Here is a 24,082-nt window from a genome sequence, read left to right as displayed (position 1 = left end):
GTTCGTTAGAGATCATACACCCACCCTGTCATTCTCCTCTTCCTCAGATGTTCCATTTTCCCTCAATCCACTACAACAACTGCTTACACTGGATGATGAACGTGAGAGTGGCTGCATCACACAGTATCCTGAAGTCTGACTCCTGAGCATTCTGTGAAATGCAAGCATTCAACATCATCATGCTTATTGTTACACACAGGCTTAACTTCTTGAGGCACAGCTTTATTATGCAGCAGTCAGAAACAGTAAGAATATATTATTCATCCACAGCTAGTTTTTCCACCTAGGAACAGAATTCAGGTGAACTGGTGTGCATACCTTAATTTCTAGTTGCTACCTCACTTAGGAGAAACACCAATTCTCTGTCTCCATCCTAGACAACTGTGTGAAAGGACAAGTCTGAACGAATTTTTAAGTCACAGAGCTAAGTGTAATAAAGTGGAGCGACTCAAACCACCTGCATTTAAGTATTAAATACATGGAGACATTTCATTAAAATCAACAGATGCTCTGCTGTGGAGATCAGAGATTTTAAGAGCCTGAATACAGAATGAAGAGTTGTTAAACTGAGTATAAAGAGCAGGTGCAGTCCAGTCTAGACCACCCATTCCCACAGCTGCTCTCAGGCTGTCGTGTTTTGTCTTATGTGAAATTCCAGGCAGAACAAAGGGACCATAAAAAGCATTCTTTTCATGTCATAGAGCTTATAAATTGTTACTGCTGTTTTCTGTACAGGTGTAACAGGAGGAAGCAGGAAAGCAGACACACATCAATCAGTATTACAGAACAGTTAACTAAGAAAGTTTGAGGAAGCAATGGGGAAGTAGGAACAAATTACTGAGATCTGTACTATTGCAGGATGTCTCAGTGTAAAACTATGTAGGATCAAGTGCCAAGCTCTTGCATAGACAAGTCAGAGCCTTCCTTCTGCTTACAGTCAGGAACACACCTAGGTCAGGATTCCCATCCTGGTGATTTTCCATGTACCCAGCTGCCAATAAACTGACTCCTATAGGTCTGTCCCTACTAAAATTTAGCTCCCAAAGGGGACATTCAAAGCAAACTGTATTGGATCCCTTTACCACAACTCTATCAAATGGAACAGATATTGAGGTAGCCTGGTGCATGTTTCAGATCTATCAAAGAAGACCCTTAAGGTCAGCTCTTCCCAGCTGAGAATTTGGGATCCACTGCTTAGAGTCATTCAGGAGATACAGCAAGCCATGAGGCTGACACTCTTACATAGCAGAAGGTGCACTGTGCATGTAAGCCACAAATTTATGGTTAAATACTTACTGTCTGCATAAGAAACCAGCTAGTAAGAGAGAGACAAAGAGCTTTAAAATGTTAAGAAACAAACAAAAAAAAAGTTAAGAGAGGCAAGAAAGATACAACACCTTTAAGATACTAAATATATTTATTCCTTCAGAAACACTGCAAAATGTGGCCAGTCTTGACCTACAAGCAGTTGTGAAACCTAAAGTCCCAGGCATATTACATGCCAGCATGCAACAAGGAGAACAGTGAAGACAGGGCCAATAAAGGCCAAAGATATTTCCTCAAGAGATTAGGAAATATATTTTGGAGGAAATGAAGGCCAACATGCTTCTCCCTTAGCAGAGCAAATCAATAACATGAATCTAAGTGAAGTGGGATCTAGATTTCCACAAAGTATCTCCTTCTCAGCACCCTTCCTCAGCAGGTTTCTCCATCCTTGTTCTCTGCACTGCATTTCTTGACCTGTGTCAAGGCACTAGAGACAGAGGTGGAGTTCTCTTCTGCTCTTGCATTCTGCAGGCCAAACTATTCTCACTCATCTGAGGAGAGAGGAAGGGAAGAGAAGGGGTCGCACTCAAGGTGGCCTCCGTTCCCCATCACTAGTAGAGGTTGGTTCAGTGGCTGCTGATTTGGCAATGGGAAGGGCACAGAGCCAAAATGCTCCAACAGGAGCTATCTGTCCATCTCCCTCTCACAAAATTCCTGCTCCAGGAACTGCCAGTGGAGCGTTACTTGGTGCCACTCGGTCTCTCCACAGTCCTTGAGGTCCTCTAAGTACGTTCATGCTCCTCTTAGCCAGGACTCTGATTTCACCCCAAAAGTCTTGCCAGTGTCTTCAGTGAGGTACCCAATGACTGAGTAGCATCCGGTCCACTCCTGATTGGCTTGATGTCCCCACTCAGATGTGTCTGAGGAGGGAAAACACACATACAAAAAACCCATGTACTTTTCCTAGGATATGGACATACACAGTACAGTGCTTGATTTTTCAGATGCAACCCAGAGTGTCGTCTGATCCTCAGGAGTTCTACTACTTGGTTACATAGGCTGGGTTCATTCTTTTGAGTCTGTCCCTTGAGAAGAAGGATTATTTGGAAGGCTACCAGGACAGTAAAATAGAAAAACTAAGGACAATTGTCCCTGTATGTGGGAGAGAAGACACCGTTAGCTCAAGTGAACAATGCAGTTTCATGGATTGCTGGCTGATCACTGTATAAACATCTGTTAAAATCAGCAGTGTGCTGCTTTGCCTCTACTGTAAAATAATTAATCTATTACTTATGGGTTCCCTTTGCATTTATTTCCAGGTTGCTTTTAGTAGAACACAGGTGAAGAGGTCGATCATTCCAAGTTTTGAATCTGAAATGATTATGTAAGACCAGTAGCATCATGCTGGACATTTCTGAGGTAGCAGAAACTTCTTGTGACTCTATGGAGAGAACCAGGAATAGACTGACGACATACTCCCAGGGACAGCCCATTCTGTTATCTAATAGGGACTACATAAATTATTCTAGAATGAGGCAGAACTCTTCTGCATTGGAAGTATGCCTATATCTTGATCCTGGTTTCACAGCTGATGAACACCAGGTAGGCTATTTCAGCAGAATGCCAATAAACTGTCTCCAAGACAGACTTTACACTCCCAGCCTTCTCCTGCAATATTGTGCTAATACTGTCTTGCTGAAAATGGTGTGCTTTATATGGTGGAATTACATGTTCTTAATTCCCTATCCCTGATGTCATGCAAAAAGTATGGCTGCACAGGGGCTAGTCCCTAACTCTGAGATCACAACTCTAACTCTGACTAATCACTAATTGTGCAAAACTCCATGCTGCATCCCACCTTGTAAATGAACTGTCCAGGAATGGGCTAAACCACCACAGATATGAAAATACTTCTTTTTTCTGGTGATCCTAAGTGGTTTTGAGTCCATGACTGGAAAAAGAATCCTGGGAACAGAACTAGACAAACTGACAAATCATACAGGTCATGCCTAATGTGCATAAACAATATTCATGCAAGTATTGTTAGTAAAATCCCATGCTATGTTTGCTCTCTAAAAGCATGTGGATACCAACTTGAAACAGCCATTGCAGCTGGCTGACCTCCTCAGCTGATGGAGAATGGGGGTTGGGAAGTGGGGGAAGCAGAATTCTTGGTGATTATGCAAGGTAATCAGCTATCTAATCAGAGCAAGAGTCCCTCACACATGCCTGTCAGGAACTTCTAGTTCACTAACAAGGCCCCAGGCAGGATGAGGAAGAGAAGGTGGAATGATTTGGTAATGCTGGAAGATGGGGGGTGCTGACTAATCAGCAGTTCTAGGTCCTGCATTCCCTCTAGTCCTTAGCTGCCAGAGCTAGCACCTTAAATGGTCTGTATCTCCTAGATGTGTTCCCGTCCCCCTCCACACCAAAATTCTGGGCACTCATCCAACCCAAAAACTAGTACACACACAAAAACTAGAACACTGCACCTTGGCTGTGACAAAATTCTGAGCAGTCCTACAGCACACAACTGGGTAGCTGAACTACTGCAGATAGTCACCAGCTAATAATTCTTAGGGAGCAGTGGGTGTAGTTGGAAGGGCGGCCCTTCCTTGTCAAATTTGGCACCTGAAGCAACTATAACCATAGATGCCTGGTCCTAGGGCACCTCCTGAAATTTTTTTAAGAATCTCCACAGTCCTGAGAAAGGGAAATGCCCTAATACAAAGTACTTGCTACCTTTCTTGCCACAGGTCTCATCCAAGCTCTCTTGAAAAAAATTAGGTGTGGTAAAATGTTCCAGAAAGTCAGCTGCAGCCTTTGATTTAAAGACAGGCTGTTCTGGGGTCTTCAAAATGTAAATGGGTTGTTCCCCTGAAGTGTTCTAGGTAGGATCACATCCCAGTATAATACAGCTTAGCAGCAGCAAAGCTCCACTACCAGGAAATTGCATTTTTCCAGTTTTTGACAACCAGAAACTGGAGAATTAACTTGCAGACTACTGCATGAAGTGTTTTGCACATACCACTGGGTGTGGTATGGCGTGCTTTAGCAATGAAACACAGGTGCAACACATGGGACCGTGCTGGAATCCTGCTGTAACACTTTGGGGAGACTGGAGACAGGTTAGTTCACGCTGGTTGGGAGCGGCGGCATGAATCCTGCTTAAAGGGGCAGAACTTGAGTACAACCCAACATCCCAACATACCCTTGTCCAAGCTTCTCCATGAAGCTCCGAAATCACTCCAGAGCAAACTACAGAGGAAACATACACATGAGTAAACATGGATAATTGGACAGCTAGGATTTTGTGTATCCTGTTGGATGCAAGCTCACATTACAGTAAAGATATAACCAAAATCAAGTGGACCAATCTTTCATCACGGTCTGTTTAAGAAAGCCAAGTTCCTGACAGGCTCTGAATTACTGTGCCACAGCCAGACATCCAGCTTTTGAGATGCTACAATGCCTGATGTGGACAATCTCAGTAAAGCCTCCAACAGAGCAAGACATGCACCACACTTAAGCCAATACCAGAGACAGTGAGCATCTTTCAAATACTAAAATTTATTTTCAACTCACTTGCTCTTCCTGCTGGGGAACTCTGGAGAGCTGGGACTAGATGATCCATCAGACTTCAGGTCAAAGAAAGTTCCTGGACTGTCCAACACCCTTTGTATTCTCTCTGTGGTGTCTCTGCTGGGAGAAAAGAGAAACCAGCTATACCCCAGGGCCAGAGTTAACTACCATCTATTCTAACACTCCCAAACAAGACACAGTAGAAAGCTGTATCTCCTGTATACATGTAAAAGGGAAGCAAACACAGTTGTGCTGAAAAGGGCAGACTCCTCAGATGTGACATCTGACATCTGGAAATGGCCAATTTTAAGCTCCTTTTGAAATGATATAAAGACCCAAATTAATTTCAGTATTTACCCTTTTTTTTTTAACTTTTTCATCTATCCTCCCCATTCCACTGGTCTTAAGAGGCTACAGGATTTAATAGAGAGTGTAAATATGATGGTTACAAAAGTGTTATTGCTACTAGGACTTGTCAAGATACCACTGAAGAAAGTTGTCTGTGTGAGTAACTGAAATGAGAGGTACATTTAATTAAAAAAAAAGGAAAACAAAGAGATTTTGGGGGATTTCTTAGGGCTTCAGTGGTGGAGTTTGTCACAAAGTTCTTCCTTTGCTCTCTTGGTCAGTTGACCCTACCTGTGCCGCTCACATCACAGTTTCTGATACCCTCACTTATGCTAATACTATTGTTTGTGAGACTGGAAAATACCCTGACAAAAAGTAACTCCAAAATTAAAACAACCCTGAAACTCCTACAACAAACTAACAAGGGGATGGACTGGGTCAGCTCTTTCAGCAAAGCCTGCATATCATTAAATTACGGCTTCAGGGAGAAGTCATATGTGACACTTTGAGCTCACTGTTCCCAGAAAGAGTGTGCTCCAGCCTCCTTCATTCCTGCTGAGTGCACTTTCCACCAGTCCTGGTACCCATCAGACTTCTCCACGAGCCAGTTCATGGCAGAACCTGGCAGACAATTAATCCAGTGAAAGAAAGTTGATACTTTTTCTGTTTGATTAATGGGCTGAATCAGTTCCATGGAAGGGCCACTGGGGATCTGAGCAATCACCACAAGGAATAGTCAGGATTGGGTAGATGAAAGGGACAGAGGGGAAGTATCACATCTGCTTTCAATAACAATGAACTGTTAAAGCAGTTGCTAGTGAAACTGCACCTTCAAGAATGACCCAAAAAGTCTTTTCAAAAATACAAACTAAGGCTCCCTGTTCCTCACATCTAAGTTTACAAGAAAGCAAAAGGAAAGCTAAATAAGCCAATTAATTAATCAGATCCCTCCAAGCAAAGAGCAGAGGAAAAAGAAAAAAGGAAATAAATCCAGGGGTTTTCCCTGTAGTAGGAAAGTTTTACAGATCCTTCAAGGGGACAGAAACAGTTGTTGTACACAAAGCAATGGACTGAAGGACACAGCTGCCTAAGGTACAAGAATATTTAAAGTAGTGAAAAGCTGTGGCTATTGTGATAGTTTAGATTACTACAGAGCAGTTGTCTCTGAAGATTTAATTTTTCTCAAAAGTTCTATTTTTATTTAGATTAGGTCATAGGCACCTCATTAAGAAAGAAGGGAAAATGCAGTAATTTCCTCCTAAAATAACCAGTTTCCACTTTAGAGATGATTTTCCCCCTTTTGCACCCAGTCTTTATGCTGTTTCCTAGAACTCTTGCAACTGGGAAAACTGCATATTAGATGCAGAGGATTGATGTGACTTTGAGACTCTCTATAATCTTATAAAGATGTCTCAGCTAGAGCTAAGAAAAATGTATAATTTAACTAAATAATCTCTCGTGACCAGTCGAAAACTTTTGAATGGTTATAATTCTGTCAAATATGCCAAATCACTCCTTGAAGTAGTATATTATCCATTAAAATTATTTCTGAGATGATCTAACTTAAACACTAGTCATCTGGACTTAAAGCTTTTTTTAATAAATCCAGTAAGTTACCAGAAGTTTTGCCTATTTGAATACTTTAACATGAAAACAAAGAGACAATCAAGCATCCCCTTCCCAAATACCAGCCTTTCATCTGACTCGCTTCTAAAAGTGGTCAGTGAAGAGCAGGAAACTCAAGAGTCCTGGATAATACCGCACAATTTTTAAGAGTGATCTTATAATGTTCCTCCACCCATTTCCTCCATTCTTCCTCAAATACTGAATCTCTCCACTTCCAAACACCCTCTTTTAATTTTGTCTGTTTCTGTTATTTGTCCATTTCTCCATCAGTCAATAATCAGTCCCTTTTCTTCCCATTCCAACAATTTCCATTTTAGTTCTCATTCCTGATGGTTCCCTCTCTGCCTATATGTGCCTTTCTATGTTCCTTTTCCCATGTCCTCTTGGTTTTTTTACCCTCTTTGTCTCATCTCCCCACAGCTCATACCTCTTTTCCTCCTGTATGTTTTCAATGCCAATGGCACTACTCCGTCGCCCGTGGAAGCGGCTGGCTCGAGTACGTGATGGGCTCCTACCAGGCAAGGCAAAAGACTAGAAAAAAGGAAAGCATGAGAGAAGGGAGAGGAACAAGACAGGAAAAGCTGTGGAGAGCTGAAAGCACAGGAGAAGAGTTTGTAATGTGGGTCCAGATCCTCTCCTTTACCGCAATTCAAGAGCTCGGCTCCACCTGTGCAAGGACTACTTTCTGTCAGCGAGCAAGAGCAGCCAGGGCTTACAAAGGTGGTGTGAGAAAGGGACGAAGTTATAAAGAAACAAAGGCAGAACAGAGCCAGAATACAGAGAAACAGGCTTGGGAAGGGAGGTATCCCCACATGGTGAGAGCAGAGGCAGAACCACAAAGAAAAAGAAAACCAGAAGTTAAAGGAGAAAAGGAGGCAGCAAACCCGAGTCATTAGTACACCGTGACTTCGTTGCATTGACATAAAGAATGCATACAACCAAGTAAACTGTCACCAAGAAAACTTCACACTGAAGGGCACCTTCTTGGCTTACTCAGAGATGGGTTTTTTTGTAGTTTGCCTGTATTGACATCACTAGTGCAGAGACCACAACCAGCTGGATGCACTTTGGCCAAGGTAACCGTATTTTCAGTATCAGAAACTGATGGATGCTTTTCTGGAAAGATTTGTGATAGACTTTTAATTCATTGGTCACATATATTTAGTATCTCTATCAAATAAGAAAGGCTTTGATAGTGACTAGAAATATTCATTCTTTTTCTCACCCCAAACTTTATTAATTCTGCTGTTTGTTCCCAACATGCAAATTCTTTTTAAGCAAAACAGCACCTTGAATATCTTGTGCACCTGTTTATATTACAGAAAATAGTCAGATTGGTGAAATCAAAGAAAATGAAACAGTTCTAGTGTCCTTATGTTCTCAGGTCTTGCCATATGACAATACAGTAGCATTCCAGCCAAACCACAGTGCATGTATTTTTTAACACATGGCACCGTACAGGATCTAATCCAGGATATCAGAGATAGATGTCTGATGTAGAATAGTGTTTGGCTTTCTTCTCCCAGTCTGCATCAATCTCAGCTCTAGTTTACACATGAACTGGGGCTAGAGATGGGCACAGACAAAACAGACTGCAACACATGCTGTCACCACTTGTGAAATGGGATGATACAACAAAAAGATTCACTGTGGGACAAGAGGACAAACTAATAGGGCAAGGAAATGTACGAGTGGTCACAAAGGTATGCCGGGTTCTCTTCTTACAGCCCACCCGAACACCTTACCGCAGCAATGGCCTTAGGGCCCTCGGCGACACTCTGGCTGAGGGCAAGGCCAGCTGTAGCTGGGCGGCTGGACAGGGTGGCTGGCTGCTGCTTTCTCATGGATATCCCCATGGTATCCAGGCTCTGGCTGCGGCCTCTGATCACCCGCTGAACAAGAGGGAGGCAGGGAAACAGACAAACACAGATATACACATATAGACATGCACACGGTAGGGTAGTGTGAGAAGCACCACAGATTGAGTGGGAAGTTGTGACAGACTGACACCAGAACCACACAGATCCTAAGTCCTAGAAGGCAGCACCTTAGATTGGTCCTAGCTGATTCATGGAGCTCTGGGAAGAGCTCTTCATCAAGTATATTCTCTAGTTTCATTTCCCTTCTCCTATTGCAATGAATAGAGGTTTCCTACCAGTATCCGAGCATACTGGATTAAACAGCATCACCTGGAGCAGTCCTATCCAGTACAGGCTATAAAACACAAATCAAACTCCTGTTCAAGGCTGTAAGGTTCAGTCTCATATGAACCTGAGTTTTGGTTTCAATGGGAAAGCAGCCATATCAAAATCTGCAGCATTTAAAAAAGCCATTTTCTGACTTAGCTCAGCCTTTTCCAGCCTTTTACAAATGTCATCTGTGTACATGATGTGCAAATCCCAGCATCTGCCAGAAGTCATAAAAGGACATTTTGGGAGAATTAGTGTAAGACATGGATGGGTTAAAATTCATGGTTAGCAGCAAAGGCGGTTTGTATGTAAAAAAAAAAAACCTCACCAAAGTATCCCGGAGCTGACCAAAGCTATGCACACAGCTACCAAATCTATTTGTGAGCAGGTTAGTTTTACAGGCCTTAGTAACTCTAATTGACCCACCATATAAAGCCATAAAGTCATCTGAAGAAATGCTGTTTATAACACATCTCTCTTTCCAGAGAGATAACTTATTATATAAAAGAAGTGGCAAGAAACTTCCCATGTTAAGTGGAAAAGGGCAAGTAGATAGAATAGGAAAGCAATGAAGATTCTCTCTGAATTACCAGTTCAAAACTCAGTTTGCCCATTCATACAAAACCTTTGCTTTCTCATATCAATTATCTTTATCACTAAAATAAAGTTCTGTCACCTGGTTTATGGTAAAAAATCAACAATAACCCCCCCCCTTAACATGCCCTCTACACTGAAAAAAGGTAAATTAACTCTGGCTTTTAGAGGGTAAGGAAAGCACCACAGTTTTTCTAGACAGTACATTCAGAGATAAGTAGGAAACTTTTGCAGTGGCTTCTGCAATTCTTTCAGTTATAATGAAAATGAATTGAAAGAGGTTCCTTCTGTAGGTTCTGAAAGCCCCTTGCTCCTAGTTATTACAATTCCTCTTGCAAACACTGACTCCTTCCTCTGTAAGTCATGGAATAAAATCACATCTGACACTTGACACCAGCACAAAGCATAAAGAGTTTGGCTTCTAAGGGCCAGTATGGAATTCTAGACCACACTGTAGGTTTGTAGAAAGGCTCACCTTGAAGTTCTCGAGGAAGCCCCCACTGCCATTCTCTATCTTGTCATCCTCCCCTACAGGCAATCCCATCATGCTGCGGCTGCGAAGCTGCAGCTCCTCAAAAAGGCTCTCCAAGAGGGCACTCCGTGTTCTTTCCTGCATCGACATTGGGAATCAGAACAGGTTTTATTGGGAGCAGAGAGATTTTTTTTCCTGTTTTTTCAATGTCTCACATCCTTCTTAAAAAAAAAAAAAACCCAAAAAGCAAACAAAAAACCCCAAAAGACCAACAATGACAACAACAAAACTCCATCAAAATCACTTTAAACAGTAGGAAGTGTTTTAACAGCATAGTTACAGAATATACTGCAGTAACACCCAGCCCCTTCAAGCTCTGTCTAAAGCAAGTCATAAAGGACACTTCTTAACAGCTGATGGAAGAGAGAAATGGTTTTTTCTAGAGGAGGCAACAGCAGAGTCTGGAACAGAATCTTGGTACGTTAAACCAAAAATCAGTGATATCAGCATGCAGCCTCTAGTATAATACTGAATTTCAGCTAATACAGAACTTCCTCCAGCAAAATATATGCATCACATTCCCATCCTTACTCGAGGATTAGATTTTTATATTAAAGTGTACCTGTTCATATTCTATCACACCTGCTAAGAAATATGAAGAAAATGTCCCATAACTGAGTATAAAATCACATTTCATCTTCCTTTCTTAAGCAGCACAAAACTAGAAGTCAGAAATTTTACTTTATTTTCTTTATCTGATAATAATAGATTTATTATATATATATATATATATAAGTATTATTTTTAATTGAAGCAGGTTGGTAACAGACCCACCTCTAATTTAGCAAATTTCTCAGCTCGATAGCAGCTGTACTCGGCATTGATGAGCTTGACCAGAAGGAATTCACGAAACTCTGCACTCTACAAGACAAGATGAAGACTAGACTAAACTGGAGATGAAAACACTAGTAAAAATACCACATTATGAAAGCTCTGCTTACTACTCTGGATCTCCAAAGTGCTCTAGCCAGACTGGCAATACCAACTCAGAACACCAGTGTGTGCCAACTAACACTGGACCAGAGAAACAAACCTTTTTAAATATGGCTGGATTTGGCAGCGGCGGTCCAAAGAAGGGGACATCATCTCGGGCTGTGACTGAAACCTGAAATAATATAAGGGGAAAAAAATGAGTATCAGAGCACAAGTGAGACCATCAAACTACTGTGACAGATGCAATTCCTCCTGAATAATTTACTTATAAAAAAGAGATGTAATATAGTGTCCTGTGCATCCCTCTGTTCCTGAACTCAGTGGATGGATGTGCTCATTTATCTCTCACAAACTCAGCCAGCTAGATGTGCACACAGTAAGAGCAATAAAAAAAGCTGAACTGACTGCTTTTTAAAAAAAATATTTTCAATAATAACTAGTATAACCAGTACATTTAGGAACAAAAAAATGCTCCTTTTCAGCCCACAAGATTAACCTCCACTAAAGAACCTTTGTCAGCGTGGTTGTACTGACCTATTTTTTTTTTACAGACAATCCTTGGTGGAGATACTCCCCTCAGTGTGCAGTGTATCTCAGTGCCTCTGACTCTGGGAGTCACAGGTGGTAAACATGCAAATGCATTTTCCCAGTAAGAGATAGGTTTCATTTGTTTTATTTTTAGCATGCTCCCACCTGACATACCAATGTCCAAAGAAGTAACTGTAATGCAGTCCAGTTTTCACACGGTCACTTGTTTCTTCACAGCACTTACCCAGAATTATATGTAGCTATCTTACCAAACACATACAGTACTTCACAGTATTTCACAAGGATTTTTTGTTATGTTTGAGATGAAACAAGACCATTATTCGTGCTTTCATACAAGAGGGAACAATGTCATAACAACCACAACTGCCAAACCAACAAATAAATGTCACAGAGCCACTGAGAGCTGTGAGTTTAATGAGAGGAAGAAGGAAATGGGCTCTTGATTTAATTCAGATTTCTCACATTTTAGGCCACTTCCCCTAATTACAAAGCCTCCAGCTCTCTCCTAATAGGTATCTACCAGTTAAAATCCTGCTCTGCATTTTTAGTTTTCTGATTGCAAAAATTGATTCTGTGAAATAAATTCCATTAATACTCCAATTTAACAGGAGGCACTAAAGCTCAAGTAAATGAGGAACGAGGGATGGCAAAGAAATCTTTCAAATGGCAGTCTTTTGTGTACTACAATGCTCTCAAGGCAGCATCATTTAAAGCCCCTTTAGAAAAGCCTTTACAGAAAACTCTGCATTGGCTCAAGGGTGATTACTGGGATGATTTCTTCTTCATGGAATGAAGAAGCCCAATTACACTAACAAAAAAAAAAAAAAAAAAAGGGTACCGCAGACAGGCAAAGATGAAAACAATGGCAGGAAGACACACAACAAATAGCAAGCTTTCCCAGCTCTTTCCTTGTCATTAAAAAGTCCAGTGAATTTTTGTGCCCTACAAAACAGAGCAAGAGGAGAACTGGAACCCCAGCTGGTTTGTAGTGAAAGTTCCCTTGCTGCCCCAAAGCATAGGGAACAAGGGAAGGTGGCAGCTCCACCACCAACAGCCCCTTGGTGGAAGAGGAGATGGGGATACTGTCCTAATTATGATATTCTTGGTATTCCTATAGACCTCCAAGGCTTAAGGACTCATCATCACCATATCAAAATCCCTACTAAAATAACACATGGCACTTGGGATTAAAATGCTTCTACAATGGAAAATCCATCACAAATCCAAGTTTCTTTGCATTTTCTGCTCTCTCAGCATCACTGAAAGTTGAACATAAAGTTATACAGATATCCATACAGAGTCATGTCAGAGACAGAACAAGCTGTGTCCAAAGGCCGCAGATAATTAATCTGGGCTCTAGCAGGGCTTCTTTCAGCTGGAAGGCCCAAACAGGTAACACATCGCTGCCAGATGGGCATCAGCTCTGGAATCCCCAAAAGCAGGTGTAGCTGACTTGGATTCCATAGTTAGGTCAACCAGCTCTATCTGACCTGCAGCCTCAGGCAATGCAAGCTGCAAGCACTGTGCTGTGCAGCACAGGCAATGCAGACATGAATTTTACCTGACTTACACAATGTAAGCGGGACAACCCCCAAAGTGAGATCAACTGTGGCTCGTGCTCTGCGATGTAAACAAAATTTTTTACCTGAATTCTTTCTGCTTCAATTCCAAAGCTTTAAGCTTCAGAAATTAATCAGCTACTTAGAAAAGCATACAACTCAACTCAGCTTTCAGGTGTAGATACTCAAGAAATCAGGATGACATCTGGCTGAATCTGCACCTCTCCCAAAGGCCTAAGAACCTGTTTCCACTTCAAGGATCAAAATCAGTAGAGGTTAATCTATTGATCCTGGTTACCTTGTAGAGAGTGTCCCCAGTGGTGCTATGAGTGAGCTGAACTACCACATAAGCATGAAGGAAATTAGAAGCAATCATATCAGGGACAAAAGGTGTGCTTTCATCCTGGAAAATGATGGCTACAATATCATTCCCAATGTGACGCTTCCGCTGAAGCTGGAGAGGAAAGAAATAACGAAGAGAAAAGGCAGGTGAAAAAGAGCAGAACAGTATGATGAGACCTCAAACATCAGTCTGCCTAACATGTCAAAACCATCTCTTGACTAAACCCCTCATCATTACTCCAGCCATGATTCCCAACATTATGGAGTCAATCAATGTCCCCTCTATGCAGTCCTTCTTCAAATACCCCTCCTCTCCCAGCTACGCTGTTGTAATCCTTACTCCTCCTTCTGATACCTGCTGGGAATCTCCCTCTGTGAAGGGCAGCTTTGTGGACACGTGAAACATGATCTCCTTCCCCCGGAAATTTGTATAGACTGACTCGGTGCCTGTTTGACCTCTGGTAACATCCAAGCCTCCCCGGAACCTGAGCAAATCCACACCACGCCACAGGTCAGGCAGTACAGGAACGAGAGAGCAGAGAGAAGACAGACAGTATCAGTAACAGTACTAGATCAGGACTGTCAAAGGTGATTTTAAGGAAATCAATGACAGTGAGGCACCAAGTCTTCCCTAAACCAATGCAATGACTGAAGCTGCACCATGTTTGTGCTGGTGAACATACCAGCTTGTTAAAAGCCATGAAGTTAAACCAGGGATCCTCAAAGCAGCTACCTTCTTTGGCATTCCTCTGAGAAACACACTCTGTATGTTAGAACTACAGAAGGGATGGGATGCCTTACAGAAAGAGCCTGAAACAATAATGCCCCATACCACTATGAAACAAACTTGTATTTGCACTGCCAAGTAAAATTATTCTTTGCTGATGCTACGGGTCAGATTGAGATACCAGGAGAACTTTAAATGAAAATACCAGCAGAGACCTAAGCTCTAAGTAGTTCCCAGACATGATGGCTGACAAAGGCATTCAGGGCTTCTTCACCTGCACTGGGATTCAGAGGACACAGTACTTCTCTGGAAGCTGGGCTGTAATAGAGTCACAGCCTCTGGCTTTCCAGCTGCCCTGCGTACGCACCCACGGAAATCCTGCAGCTGAATCTTGTCACCAAGGAAATCCAGGAACTCCAGGAAACCCTGGCTCTCTACTGTGTTACTGAAGACTTCTTCTTCAGTTGTCTACAGAAGGAAAGCAGAAGTAGTAAGAAGCACAAGGAGTACAAAGAACAGGCAGTAATTTCTATAGACAGTTGAACCAACAAACATCTCTGCTTGAATACATTTCTGATCTGAGCCCCCCATGGTGCTGGGGTCCAGTGCCTCAGCTGCCATGAGGGTGGAACAAGCACGCCACGGGAACCATGGCACTGTACAAACACTGCTGCCTCCATGCCACTTCTTCTGGACAGTGTAGACCTTCCTATTACATCATTTAAGCTAGGAAAACTGACTCTTTTCATTTTGCCCCAAGTACCACAGGATCTGATGGGTCTTACCTGTCCAGGTTTTTGGTAGATGACCCCAAATTTGAAGTTATTGCTTATGACGTGTTCATCAAATGCAACAATAAGCTGTGAGGCCTGAGGTGATGAAAACAGAAATTGTCACCTGGATGTCATTAGCCAGACCTTGATGGGAAAGTGATATACAGACATATCAGAACACTGTACCTTGGGATAGAGGACAGGAAAGAAGCGTTCCACATTAACATCCTCACAGAGTAGCTGTTGAGTGAGAGACACAGGGAAACAGAAGTGTGATTATCATGTGCCCTGGCTTGTTGCAGGCGTGACAGTGTAGGCACTGTATATAATTATCTGACAGGAGTCCCTTCAGGTAAAAATTCTGAGGTAAAATTAGAAGAGGAAGAACAGAAGGCAAAATGGAAGGGTAAAAGGGAACTATATAACAGTTCTACTGATGAATAGTATAGAAAGAGAGAAATGGAAGGACAGAGGTGAAAATAACTTGAAGAATGAGGCCTTAAGAAAAATAGGCAAGCATGAATCTCACCTTTGCCATCTGAACAGCATTGGGAAACTCATTGAGACAGGAAATGGGAATTAGATCATGTTTGGTGCCAGTACGAGTCCTGACATAGAACAAAAAAGGAATTAGAGACTGATGGCTGAAGAGAGACACAAGCAACTCTGGATCTTTAAAGAAAGAGTAGCCATTCCTCCAGAGGATTGTTAAAGCAGTTAATTCCAGAGGGTTAATTTTAACCATGGGGCATAGAATCACTGGAAAAGCAAGGTATTTTCACTTCTCTCTACACATTATTTGTTGTGGTGACCAGAGGAAGACAAAACAGGAGTCCTTGGTGTCTTTCCTCCTTTGCACTCCTCCTTGCCTTGAACAGGTATTTTGCTTTCCCCCTCCACAGTTTTCTTTCACAGAAATCTTAATGTCAAAATACAATTCATGGACACAGAATAATAAGGGACTCCCATGATCAGTGAAGGCTTTAAAGATTGCTAAAAGTTCTGTTAGAAACAGCCCAGGAAAGCAGATCTACGCAAAGTAAAGGAGGTAGAAACTGGTGTAGCATTGTTCCAGAAAGCTGACAGAGGAAAGCTGCGTTCTTCTTTGCGTGTGTATTTAAGGAGAGATATCTTTCTAAGGAAGAAGAAATATTGGGCTGTCAAAAGCCTCTTCAAACCATTATAAACAAGCTATTGAGCAAAAAGTACTGCATAGAATAAAATATCTTAATAGAGGAATAACTACCCTTTTGTTCTTCCCTGGTCTCTTCCACATAGGAAGATAAACATTCCCAGGCACAGCCCATAAACAGGCTCTCTCTTTATTCCCAGATTATTGCTGGCAGTCTGAAGCATTCTCTGCAGACACTGGAGGAAACCCACCAGTGATTTTCCTGTAGCTAACTCCTATGCAATCATTTTTTTCCCCTAAGTCCTGGACAAATCCTTGTCAGTGGCAACTGTACATCATCTGGCTCCAGCAGCATTGCCTACAGGGAGTGCACCCAGCCCAGAGTGTGGTAAAAAGCTTCTCTGCAGTGGGCTCTCACCTACACAGGATCCTTCTCTGTTCTTCTTGTAGTTCATCCAGCAGCTCTGTCTAGGTATTGTCTCTCTTCATAACCCTCTTTAAGGGTTATGGCTTCACAGACTGGCCTGGGAATCTAGGGAATGTTCTAGATCACCTTCAAGGGAGCCTTAGTCTCAAGTACAAAGCCTGGGCTAGGCCCTCCTCCATTAGGGAATCCATACTCTCCTAGAGAGTACTCATACGTCTCTAAGTAGACAGAATAAACAGAAAAACTTTCTATTTGAGGGAAGAACAGGTATTTTCCACCCAGGTACTACAAAGATGCACCTGTAAGCACCATATCATCTTCTTTAAGGAAACTGCTGAGAGCAACTCAAGAGCAGAAGGCAAGAAAAAGGGGCTCAAAGGTTTTTTTGCAGTTTCTTTTCTCTCCAGAAGAAAGACACAAAATTCACACCCACATCTGTGCAGAGGGAGAGCAAGGTAAGCCAAGAGACACAGCACAGTAGCATACACTCCAATAACAGGCACTATTACCTCAGCAACAGGCGTAGATTTTCCTGTTTCTCAATCTGTTCATACTTCACAGAAAGTACTAGGTAGCCCAAGGACATGTCACTGGAGTAAAAGTTCTGGTGCTCCTGCAAACAGGAAACCAAAATGCATTATCCCCAACACGCTTCCTGGAGAAGCTTTTCAAGTTTTTTTTTTTCTTTGCATACAACCTGTCACTCAAGATTAGCAAATTTTTAATTCAACTAGGAGTAGCATGCTTCCAGATGTGTGTATGTGGTCTTCCAGCCCACTTGATCATCAGTGCCTGAGTACATCAGTCAAAGTGCATCCAGTCAGTTCAGTTCCTCCTCACCTGTCCAACATCACAAGGGCTCCTGAGAAGGAATAGTATTAGAACATTCAGCAACACGTTTTGAAGAAATTGAGTTTCTTGTCAATCTTATCTTTCATGGACTTGCCCTGTATCCATCCAGGTTCTGCTTGACTATGCAGTGTCTTCCAGACATTCAACTGGATGTGGTTGTGGGAATTTTCTATCTAAAGAGCAATAGCAGGATTATGGTGAATGACTGAACTCCAAGAGTGCTCACATGTCAGGAAGGATACAGTCAGTAAGCAAAGAGGTTTTGCAGATGAAGACTGGTCTCAGCAGTGCCACTAACACTGCCCGAGCTTTAGTGGAGCATGCCTGGAACAGTCATGAAGTCAAACAATGAAAGATACTGCCAATATTTTCACAGTCTCTATACGTCAGTGGCTGTGATCATAAATTTTCCTGGGTATACAGCCATGTTCCAGTGGCCTAGGTATAGCAATATATATTTTGCATATTGCTATATCATACATATTGCTATATAATCTCTAACCTCAAGAGGTTAAGGCCTCTTGACACAGGATGTGAATGGAAACCTCCATCACAATGAAAATAACATTAAGGTGAAATCATGCAGAAATGCCTCGATCATTCCCATCATCCTAATGGAAATGCATCCTCATGCACAACACAGAAGTGGGACAGCAAGTTGTATTCAGTTGTACAGTGAAAACTTGCATGTTTTGGAATATGTTCTGTCAAAGGAATAATCCAGGCACAATAAATTAGTGAAGAGCGCAGTGGGAGCAAAGTGTAATTTGATACAAAATGGTTGCTAGTCTGTTAATTCCTTCCTCAGTCTTTTGCCTGGAATATACAGAATATATACATACCTAAGGAGGTCTGCTCTGGCTCTGATGGATTAAAACTTCTCTCAAAACACTGGTCAGATTGTCTTTTGCTGTCTATATCTTTTGTATAAGTCATAGTTCTGACTCACTGTCAGCAGTAAAGATACATCTAGTGAAACATTCTTATATCTATGTGGACACAGCCAGCTCGAAGCTAACAGACATAAACCAATCCTCTCTTTGAAACAAAAAACAGGCATAAGTAAGACTACAGTCACTACCCTAAACCAAAATGTGAAGATGTAACTATCTAACTTTTTAAAGTATTAAAGATGTAATTGTCCTCACCTCCTCTTTGAGACAGAAAACACCCAACACCCAGAACTGCCCTGATACTGGGCAAAAGGTTCCATGGCTGATCAAACAAGGCAGTCTGCAAAAGGTTTGCAGCCAAGAGGCAAACACAATAATATGGCCTCTAGCTGCAGTGTTCAAATCACAGAAGTCCAGTGTGATCTGTCACACTGGTCAGTCACAGTACATGGGACAAAAAGCTAAAATCAAAGGAAGCCACACAGGACAGTTAATTTCTCCTGACCATGAGTCTCAGGATACTAATGAATTTTTGGGATGTGAACAAGAATCAGGTGCAGTAAGTCACTGTGACCAAGGGCAAAAAGACAGAGTAGCTGAGGAACAGACACATTCAAAGAGCACAGCAAGACCATGTTCCATCATCAGTTGGAAGTCTAGAATCCAAATCTTTAAACCAAAGAAGTCAAATGCCAGGCTGGATGGCCAAGACAGGCTGTTAAGGAAAAAGATGGCAAAATACCAACAAAAATCAGAACTAGAAGGCAAAGCAAGGAAGAGGAGCCAAACCCTGAGGTTAGCTGCGGCTAAAAGTAACACTGAGTTGCAAAGACCAGAAATTAAGATTCTTTTTGATGAGACTTCTAAGCCAGACCCCAGCAGGTCTGTTATGGGGGATCTCAATTGCTTTGGAGACTGGGCCATCAGCTCTGCAGCTGAAATAGCTAGGCAGAGCTGCACAAATGGGTGCAGTCCCCACAGGGGAATGGGTACCAGAATTTGTGGAGATCTTGAAACAACTGAATTTTTGTAAAAGCCACTCTGGCTATGTAGCTTGATCCTGAATGTAAGCCTGAGGTTTAAACAATGGTATGTATGAATAAACCTAAAATTTACTCCTAATGATTTTCTTTCTCTATAAAAACACATTGGCAACATACATCAGACTCATATTCCTTCAGTGGACAGCAGCCTTTATTGCTAGCTGTCCTGAAGTTAGAGATGAACCATCAAAAGGCTTTGCAGTTGAAACTGAAGATTGCAAGTCAGTGATGACAAGATACCCTGGAGCTAAGATGACCTATGTATTAAGCACAAATTTGTTCAGCACAGAAGTAGTTTCTGTAACATTTAATATAGTCTGAAAGGTAGTTCTGGATTTCAAATAAATCTCTCTAAAAACAATTAAGTATCTTCCATGGGCCAAGGGAAAAGACTAACAGAAAACACAAGGAATGCTGACAGTTTGCCTAAAAAGTTATAAAGCTACTAAGACATCTGCCATCTGCAACAACTTTAACCAGCACAAAGAAAGGACAGCATAAAGGAGAAATACATGATTACATATGAATGCACAGCAAGAAAGCTCCTCCCTCAGCACTGAGAGCTTCAAGTGCTTGAGAAACTGGACCCTAAGTTTATTTGACTGGCAGTTACAATGTACACCTTTATTAAATCCTTCCTGGCTTCAGGCTACTTCTCTTTATTACAGCCTTGAAAAACAACATAGACATTGAATAATTCCCACAGTATAAGACATAAGATTTTACAGCCTTTATTCTAAAGGCTAAATAAATCTTATAGTGCAATTGTCATATAAAATACAGATCACGAGGCAAGGAAAAGGAACTGAGCTATGGCTTGAATGTTCTAGCACTTTTTTTGGTGGTTGTTTTATAGGGTCTGCTCTAAGACATTCTGTAAAAAGTAGCACAGAACTGTTCAAGTTTGAGCAATCTACAAACACACATCCACAACAGAGACATGCACATTTAAGTTTGCAGAACACACAATACTTTGATTTCCTGTCTTGCTTAAAGGATACTCCCTAAATCACTGGCTATGCCTCTCCCATCATGTGATGCTTTCAGACTCTTCCTTAGCTAAGAACTGTTTGCTGTTATTCAAAGCATGAAAGAGACCTTTCCTGACACTGTTGAAATAACCTTCCCATGCTACCAACAAGAAAAAGATCCAACACAACATCAAAATCACTGCTAACTTGGCACTGAAGAAATACTCTTCTACTGGAAAAGCTCTGAGTTCTCTCCTTGACTAAGTTTTTTAACCATGGGGGAAGTTTTCTAGTCATGGGGAGAATTTTCAGTGACACAAGAGTCCTGCTCACCTTGATCTTTTCTGACACTGGCTTGCTCAAAAACTTGCATATTTAACTGAACATGGACACACATTCATGTCGGTTAAGGCAAAGAACAAAACACTGGACACCAGAAAGGGAAGAATATAGGAGTTTTTCTGTAGTACAGAGGCACTAATGGTTGGGTACTTTGCAAATGCAAAGCTCCACAACAGAGGGAGTCCCAGATTTCACTTGGAAGGAACAATGAGGATATGGTCTTGCTATGGCAGGAGTCTGGACAAGATAAGCCCCAGAGGCCCCCTCCAACCTCAGCTGTTCTGTGCTATCAGGTCAGCAGTGAATCCTACAACTGGACTGAAAAAATCATATCCAAATTTGCCTCTTGTCCTATCTGTCTCTGGAAGCCTTCAAACACAACCCTAAATTTACCATGACAGAAAAATAATTACAGTTGGCATACTGAAAGCTTCCAGAAGGTTACAGGATAAATGTCCATTAACAGATTGCACAGCAGATCTGTTAGTCTTGAGGGGAGGCCTCCAGGAAGGCTTCATTTTTTCCCCTAATTATTTATAAATCACATTAATATAATTTTCCAGTGTTGTGGAACAAGATTCACTACAGAAGATCACTCTGACAAGAATAACTACTGTAGAACAGGTCCTCAGCACTGTGCAAAGCACCACCTATTCCTGGTTTTGAACTTATTCAGCAGTTGCTGAAGAGTTCAGGGAGAACACTGAATAAGATACAGTGTGAGCATACTTGTCAAGCTTCCTCCTTATGCCACAAACCAAATCTCTAAAAACATCCTGGGTTTTTCTCACTTATTCTTTATGGCTAATATCACCCTGAGATTCAGTATGGTAATCAGCCAATTCCCTAAACAGGCCCACCCAGATGGACCTTCAGGGCTGGCCAGCAAACATTCACTTTATGAGGCCTAGCTCTGTTTCCCTGTGTGTCAAACTGGAATTTTTAAATTCATGGAACATTTAGCACCAAACTCATTTATATCAACAACTACAAAACACATGCTGTGATTTCATCACATACATTCTGTAATGACCATACACTGAGGGAAATGGACTGCTCTGCTTCCTACTGAGGAGCTTGCACTGTCAGTGCTGAAGTCCCCTCTAAAAACAACGCCATTTCCACTTCCAGTACTATTGCACTTTTGTCCACTTGTTATCCCAAGGTTGGTATCTGTATAGGAGCCTCAAAAGACCTTCTTAACTAAATAAAAGCATTTCCCATGCAAATCTTTCTATTAATGCACACGATGATGCACATTTCACAAGGGGACACAACCAATTGAAAACACTACAGACCATATCTTAGTATGTGCCTCATTTACATCAGTTCAAGGCATCATAAGGAACTGAAATGCAGCAGCAGGGCAGACATTTTTAAGTCCACCAAAAAAAGCCTGAGAAACATTTCAGCCTTGTGGCTGGGTGGGCAAAGAAGGCTCTGAAGGTCACCCTTACCTTTCCCAGAAAATGTTTGCGGTACAGCTTGGCTGTAGGGTCACTTTCCAGTTTCACTTTACCACTCCAGGAAAAGGGTACATCAGACAGAGTTGGACTCAAGCTGGAGAGGTTGTGGCTGGTCCCTTCAATCCAGTAGCCCCCAAACTGGGGTAGGATAATGAGAGGATATGGCCACCCTTTCTGTAATACCTATTCAGAAGAACAGAAAGCATTAAAGCTGAGAGGTCAGCTAATAAGCTGAAAAACCAATGAAGTCCAAGGACAAACACAGAGAGGAGAGAGCAGTACTAACTCACCTCATGGATGCTGGGATAAGGAATATACTCCTCTTCTGTCTGAAATCAGAACAGGCCATTAGCAAAAACATGTGACATCTTTGAAGGTGTTATGCTCTCATGACTGTGCAAACTGTGCCCTCAGCTTCTACTCTGCCCTAGGTCATCCTTTGAGTTTTACTTCAGGACTTAAGGTTAGACTCCATTTCCAAGGTCTCAGCATTATAATAAAGAACTTTGAGAAGAATAAACTTAGGAATCAGATTCTACCCACCCTCCTCCTGCAAACTACAGGGAATACAGTCATGCAAAATGAGGAATTAGCCAAACTACAGGCAAACTTGATGTGGTTAGGAGTGGCAGCCTCTCTCCTTTCTTTCCACACAGTGTTAGACAGCTGCTGTCCTTCTGCTGACAGGGATGACAGTAGGAATGGTAGAAAAAGTGCTGTTATTTACAGTGAGATTGAGGCTGTGTCATCTCCATGGCTGCTCTGTGGTATGCATCTGAGCAATGCTGAGGTGTGACTCAGAGAACAGAGGCAGTATCTGAGCCAATTTATGCCAGCTGGATGCCCCCTCCATCACCACAAAGAGCACTGACTATCTCTGTCAGAGTAAAGCTGTATCAATTCTCCATGTGGCTATTTTATAGGTCATCCCAAGATAAAACTCAAGGTCAGGTTTGATTTTAAGGTTAGTAGGCCTGAGCTGAGACTGAAGAAGTGGACTTTAATCCTCAGCTTGAGGATTTAAAGATAGGAATCTGTTCTTACTGCCTTAATATTGGCAAAACAGATCAACTTTCTAATAGCATCTCTGAGTCATCAAGCAGACTACTGAAATAAATACTATGTAGTTTCATAAGTATTATTACAGCTCTTAAACGGAATAAATTCAAGAAATTACTTAGTCAAAACTAACACTTTTAATAACAATAAACTCTTATCGGAGACACTTAAATTAGAAAAAGGGAGAAGTTAATTCTATTTCAGCTACATAGTTTCACCCTCTTGTGCAGCAACTAGGAAAAAAAAAAGAAAAGAAAAAAGGCAAGCATGTGTTTTTGGGATGTTTGCAGACTCCCTGTTCATTCCAGTATGAAAGTACACTGCAAGCCAGGTCAGTAATTATCTGCCATTCTCAGCAATTTAGGAGGCAACAACAACTTGGCCTGACCTTGAGAGGAGCTGGAAGGGAACATCTTTGTTCATCCAGACGACTCCCCTGGAAACATAAAGTCACAGACAGTGAATCCTGTATTTCAGCATGTCTGTTTCACTTACCCTCTGTGTCCTTCTCCATATCCTCAATATGCATATTTTGACCCTCTATAAAATCTGCCATTTTAAACAACTTTGCAAGATTTGAATAAAAAGGAAAAGTAAAGCTAGAACTTGGCCAGTCCCCTAATCTGACATTAAAACTGAAAAACTACCCCCAAGCTTACACCTCTTAAAAAGCAGACAACTGGCAGATATTAAAAACAGATATTAATTCTCTTACTGGCAGATATTAATTCTCTTACTTGATCCTCTAACCTGTTCTAGCTACCTTCCTTCCTATCCTAAGCAATAAAAAGAAATGGAATGACTACGAGTTGGGTTGGAACAACAGGGCAAAAGGCTACTGGCTGCCTAGTTTCCTCCTGAATCAGGAGCTGGCATC

The 24,082-nt window shown here is 41.7% G+C and overlaps 1 protein-coding gene across 17 annotated transcripts in view; it reads right to left on the bottom strand.

The window, feature by feature from the left end:
* LOC103827177 (rap1 GTPase-activating protein 1-like) overlaps positions 1-24,082 on the bottom strand; it is a 43,577-nt gene that overhangs the window by 6,073 nt on the left and 13,422 nt on the right. For 4 of the 17 annotated variants that reach the window (XM_050970941.1, XM_018908253.3, XM_018908252.3 and 1 more), the window contains exons 4-20: positions 23,594-23,641; positions 22,437-22,475; positions 22,138-22,329; positions 17,089-17,192; positions 15,550-15,628; positions 15,207-15,260; positions 15,033-15,116; positions 14,615-14,715; positions 13,876-14,005; positions 13,477-13,632; positions 11,171-11,242; positions 10,912-10,998; positions 10,081-10,215; positions 8,568-8,714; positions 7,250-7,353; positions 4,852-4,968; positions 25-151 (exon numbers count right to left, since the gene is read on the bottom strand). In XM_050970941.1, coding sequence (XP_050826898.1) covers positions 25-151; positions 4,852-4,968; positions 7,250-7,353; positions 8,568-8,714; positions 10,081-10,215; positions 10,912-10,998; positions 11,171-11,242; positions 13,477-13,632; positions 13,876-14,005; positions 14,615-14,715; positions 15,033-15,116; positions 15,207-15,260; positions 15,550-15,628; positions 17,089-17,192; positions 22,138-22,329; positions 22,437-22,475; positions 23,594-23,641 — 1,776 coding nt within the window. Of the gene's footprint in view, positions 1-24; positions 152-1,398; positions 2,187-4,847; positions 4,969-7,249; positions 7,354-8,567; positions 8,715-10,080; positions 10,216-10,911; positions 10,999-11,170; positions 11,243-13,476; positions 13,633-13,875; positions 14,006-14,614; positions 14,716-15,032; positions 15,117-15,206; positions 15,261-15,549; positions 15,629-17,088; positions 17,193-17,276; positions 17,398-17,419; positions 17,442-22,137; positions 22,330-22,436; positions 22,476-23,593; positions 23,642-24,082 lie in introns of those variants that run through there. The other 13 variants (XM_050970888.1, XM_018908260.3, XM_050970890.1 and 10 more) reach the window with 13 other exon arrangements.

This window comes from Serinus canaria, chromosome 1, assembly GCF_022539315.1.
Source record: "Serinus canaria isolate serCan28SL12 chromosome 1, serCan2020, whole genome shotgun sequence".
In the NCBI taxonomy this organism is placed as follows: Eukaryota; Metazoa; Chordata; class Aves; order Passeriformes; family Fringillidae; genus Serinus; species Serinus canaria.
This window is presented reverse-complemented; position numbering and strand designations above follow the sequence as displayed.